General features: G+C 32.3%; 1 protein-coding gene across 4 annotated transcripts; it reads right to left on the bottom strand.

Annotated features, from left to right (window-relative positions):
- Positions 1-1,303: 1,303 nt before the first annotated feature.
- LOC145000732 (uncharacterized) lies at positions 1,304-4,778 on the bottom strand. Of its 4 annotated transcripts, none has more exons than XM_078959999.1 (3): positions 4,328-4,778; positions 2,204-3,765; positions 1,304-1,809 (listed from the first exon to the last, which is right to left on the bottom strand). In XM_078959999.1, the coding sequence occupies exons 2-3, from the start codon at positions 3,674-3,676 to the stop codon at positions 1,645-1,647; spliced, it is 1,638 nt and encodes a 545-aa protein (XP_078816125.1). In that variant the 5' UTR covers positions 3,677-3,765; positions 4,328-4,778; the 3' UTR covers positions 1,304-1,644. The 4 variants fall into 4 exon arrangements, with proteins under 4 accessions (XP_078816125.1, XP_078816128.1, XP_078816127.1 ...); XM_078960002.1 differs by lacking the exon at positions 4,328-4,778 and adding an exon at positions 3,966-4,300; XM_078960001.1 differs by lacking the exon at positions 4,328-4,778 and adding an exon at positions 3,970-4,300.
- Positions 4,779-5,078: the final 300 nt, after the last annotated feature.

The raw sequence follows: 5,078 nt of genomic DNA, 5'->3' as shown, positions 1-5,078 counted from the left end.
TAAAAAGGATTTAAGTATTACTGGCTCGATGAAATGACTAATTGATTAGAGAAATATTTGGTGTTAATGAGCTTTTTATTATGTATTTTGAAAAACTCATAAATATCTTAAAACTCTTTATTTCAAAATTAATCAAATTTGATATATTTTCACACATCATTATCACATACAATCTTTAAATATTGCTAAACAAGATTATGATTAAGAAATAATTTTGGGAGAAGGATAAAACATGATGATAAAAGAATTGAAAAATGATATTAAAAAAAAAAAAAAAAAAAAAAAAATAGTAATTCAAATATTACATTCTTGAATTAAATCGGACGAATAATCGGTATAAACATTTGGAGAAAAGATTATCTGAAAATCTAAAATTTTGAACAACGGATGCGAATAAAGGAAACACTAAAGGCTTTATTAGGTATAACCTAAACATTTAAGTAGAAATAGATTTTTTTTTTTTTTAATGCCTCTTACTAAAATTGTCTTGTAAATCTATAAAGTGTTGATATGGAAACCCATAACCGAATGTTTGCTTTTACCGAATCTTTCTTCATAAATCTTTCTTCCTTGATTATTTTTTTGTCTTTCTATCCAATGGTTGAAATCATAATATAGAGCTTTTGACTATGGCTCTCTTATTATTCATTTTTAGTATTCTTGTTGAAAAATCATAGAAATTTTCTAACATGAATCCAAGGCTAAAAGCATTCATGTTCAATCACCTTGTGTATAATAAAAACAAGTTTACTACATTTGTATTGCAAAAACCTTGTCTCTATTATTTCAACATAAACTTAAATCCAATAAATTTCATTTGTCTTGACAGAAAAAAAATATATATATATATATATATATATATATATATATATATATATATATATATATATATATATATATATATATATATATATATATATATATATATATATATATATATGTATCAGATCTAATATATTTCACACTATAGTCAAACTATATTGATTTTCAGATATAAATATTATCGATCAACATTTACAATCGAATAAAGTATATCAACAAAACCATTGCAATGCATTTTTAAATGTACAACATGAACCATAAAAGTTAGAAGTTTATGAACTCATCATAATTTCTCCATTATCGTATTAAATCACAACAGAAACTCGCAAAAGCCAGGCAACTTATAAACTCGGAAACAAATCACGAGATCGAACTAAAAATTTTATTCATTTTGTTGATGGGATGCAATAGTTGCGATTGTTTCATTTTATTTCACTTAATGATACAAAATTAAAGTTGGATATTAAAATCAAAAGCAGGCTACAAAGAAAAAAGAGATCATCCCATTCTATATTAAAAAGCATGTAATCATCGTCTTCCAAGATGAACAGTAATAAGCAATACAAAGACACATTTTTTGACATAATCACTCTATCTATAACTCAATATTTTTGATAAAACAAACAAACAAGACACATCCTAATTCACTCTCCTACTACAAATCTACAAATCTGCTTTGCAGCATCAATCTAAGTATACCTGCAACATCTGTCTCTACATGAGGCAATCAAGAAGAAGCAATAAGTTAACGAAGCACAAGATCAAATCCTAATCATGTGTTGTCATTTCAGTTTCTCCATGAAAGAAGAATAACAAAGTAGCTCAAATTTTATATACTTTAGGTTTGAGGGTGGGGCTGTGACTATGAATTATTGCCACAGCAATTGAAAGAGACTGCAGCGCAGATAGTGTTGACTGGTAATGGATATAATACAAACCATCATGAATGTTCCTCACTTCTATAACTGGTAGACTTTGCTTACAACCCTGAAAAACAAAAAAGTTGTAATATATCAGGTTTTATTTTTTTGATGATTATCGCATTTGAAAATCATAACGTTTTTGAATCTTTAAAAATGTGTACTATAGCATCCTACTTACAGGATTGTACTTTGGAAAATCTACGCAATCATAGCTTCGTACTTTCATTTCTTTTCTAATTATAGCAGTGAAAACTGGTTTCTATTTAGATGACATTGCTATATTTTTTGAAGTAAAAATGTTGTAATAGCAACAACTTAATGACAATACACTTGCTATTTCTAGCATTTAAGCTTTTTTTTTTCTTCATATAAAAGGTATGCAAAATAATGCAATAATATGAGAGAAGAATAGAGTATTACTATTACTATTACTATTACTATTATTATTATTATTATACCTGTGTAAATAATTGAAACGAATTGGTCTTCCCAAAAACACCTGCTTGGTAGAAAACATCTTTTTTATTATTTGGACCAGCATTAAGTAGTGTGAGAGGGCAACCGATATCCCAACCACCACAATCACAAGAACCACCATTCCTCCACCTCTCAACAAGGCTAGAAGCTCCTCCATTTTTCGTTTTTGGTCCCCCATGAAACCCTGAAGGGACAATAACATCCATGCTGCTAAAATGTTGGCTACTACTTTCACTACAAACTTCACAATGTGTTTGTCCACCTTCTTTAAGAAACTTCAAACCCCACCCTCCAACTTCCACCTTCTTAACATGCTCCTTCACAACAATCGCAACCGATTCAAGATTCGTCGGAAAGCTGGATTCCGGGGACGCATTCCCGTCTTCACTTGGCTCTAATAACATCGGCATTCCGTCAAATTTAGAACATGTCCTATTCCGATTTGGGTGTCCTCTAAAAATGTTTGTCACCTTCTTTGAAAGCCCTTTGTTCTTTTTAACAATCTGATTTGGACCCTCTTCACTATGATGTCCAGTGGCGCATAAAATAAAATGAGTCTCTGTAATTTCTGTTCCAAGTGGACAGAATGTGAAACTCGTCGACACTTTCATTTTAGCCACAAGATCTGACTCGTTGTCATGAAACATGTAAACGTAATCCAAACCCTCATCCTTAATCGACTCGAGTTTTGATAAATTGGTCGTGTAAACTTCTTTCTGGTCCTCTACTGAGAAAACATAACGTGGGAATCCGTTATTCCATGAGCAGTGAAGCATTCCTTGAGAGTAGGAATTGGATGACGATGATGAAGAAGAAGAAGAGGAAGAAGAAGAAGAAAAAGGATCTGAGAAAGTGGAGTTGGTGCTTGAGACTGAAACAAGCCTTTGGTGCACCGATTCATGTTTTTTTAGGTCATGGGATGAAGTATCAACAGAAAGTAATGATTCTTTGACCTCTAATGGACATAGTAAAGGGCTGTTCAAAAGATTAATCATGCTTCTACTTCCTGTGATTGAACCCACAATCGGATCAACCCCAGATGAAAATAAAAACAAAGTATCACAATTACTTCCATTAACCGTTCTTGAAGTAAATGCATCGGGCAAAAAGTTGATTTTTGATGGGGAAGAAAAAGAATTTGATCTCATGGCACTCGTATGAATCAATTCAAGGCAATGGCGAAGGTATTTTTCTTCGAGACTCATGATTTGCTTTGGAATCCTTCTCTTTAAGCCAACCATTTGTTGAAGAAACAGCTTTTGTGGGCAAAAATCACTAATCTGTAACTTCTTGTTGCTTGAAGGCAATACACCTTTAGGATTCACCTCCATTGTCAATGTTTCCAACAAGCAATCTTCATTTGATGATTCAAAATCTTTGTTTGAGGATGGATTCTCATTCTTGTAGCCAACAATCTTAGCATTATCCATCTCTCTGAATCGGATAGAGACCATATATTTCAAGTTGGGAAATTGCTTTACATAATTTACATTCAATTGTAGCAGACTAGGCTTCAGTTTGTGTGTGTTGAATCAAGTGTATGCTGGAAAACATATAACAGAAAGAAAAAAAAAATGTTAGCATAGAATTTCCTCCAAAAGAACACATTAAAATAAGCATCCCAAAAAGTTTGGTCAAACTGATCACAACAAGAAACGTGCAATCTGTTGAAAATTATGAAATTCAACACAATCAACGGCAACAAATAATTATAAAATAAACAAGAAACCAGAGCAGCAATACCAACATCTTATGGAGTGTTTGGAAACATATTTTATGGCTTGGAATAGAAACCTTTCGAAAATATCAACTCGAAACCCAGAAGAAAAAAAAAAAGATGAAAATCCCCAATCAGAAAAATCAAGATTACATACTAAAGATCGGAAATTTCTTCAACCCAGTGACATACAGATCAAAGCTCCCTGAATCTTTTAACCTTTGGATTGGTAAATGAGTGAAGGAAGCATACTATACCCTCTAGACAATGGGACAAAAGTTGGAATAAATCGAGGATGTAAATTGTATATGAGAAACCAAAGATAAGAGAAGAGAGAAGAAAAAGCCAAATAACACATAATAAAATGAAACTAAAAAGAAGACTTTACCAACTTGGGAGCATGCAAAAGAAAGAATAAAATGGTGAGGTCCAAGAAACTGCTGGATAAACAGAATCTAGAAAGAGATTGTGCTTGTATGGCGTAAGCCACGTATCCAGGAAATTATTGCGAAATGGGTTTACGCTGGTGGGTCCGTATTGTTGTTGGTGTTCTTCTTCTTCTTTTCCTCTTACCAAAAATCGATATTTTGAAAACCCTAAAACTGGAATTGAAGAGGGGGGAAACAGGGAAATGAAAGATATGGAGATGGAGATGGGAATGAGCTGGTTCGCATAAAATACAGAAACTGTAGAGTTGCCTTTTGTTTGTTCCAGTTAAAAGGCACTAACTAGCCCCGTAGTTAGAAGCAGTCGTAAGCTAGACACATCGAGAGGGGAGGAGAGGAGTGGTGGGGACCGGTTTCCGATCACTCAGACATGTGACTTCTCAGCTTTAATGGATCCCATGTTAAGGCCTATTTGTTCTGTTGTTGCTGCTCATAACCGATAAATTTAATGGGTCAAAATACATTATTACATTCTCTTATGAATAAGGCAACTGGTGTGGGTCATATATTGTTTTTAGGGATAATGATTTAGAGGATTAATTTTTTAATTTGTTCAAAAAAAATCAGTATTAGATGTTTAAAAAACACTATCAAACTAAAACATATGTTCAAAAAACACCAACAAAATACATATTCTATTAAAAAAAAAACATTATTTTTATGGTTTTGGGTAACTTAGATGTTTAGCCCCTA

Source organism: Lactuca saligna, chromosome 6 (assembly GCF_052625555.1).
Source record: "Lactuca saligna cultivar CGN05327 chromosome 6, ASM5262555v1, whole genome shotgun sequence".
Taxonomy (NCBI): domain Eukaryota; kingdom Viridiplantae; phylum Streptophyta; class Magnoliopsida; order Asterales; family Asteraceae; genus Lactuca; species Lactuca saligna.
The sequence above is the reverse complement of the archived record's forward strand: the minus strand, read 5'-3'. Positions and strand labels throughout refer to the sequence as shown.

Bases quoted from the DNA above. Each gene is read 5' to 3' on its own strand.
- LOC145000732 (XM_078959999.1), bottom strand. From the start codon at position 3,676: ATGGTCTCTATCCGATTCAGAGAGATGGATAATGCTAAGATTGTTGGC. The intron at 1,810-2,203 runs GTATAATAATAA...TTTGTTTTTCAG, and splicing joins CGTTTCAATTATTTACACAG to GGTTGTAAGCAAAGTCTACC.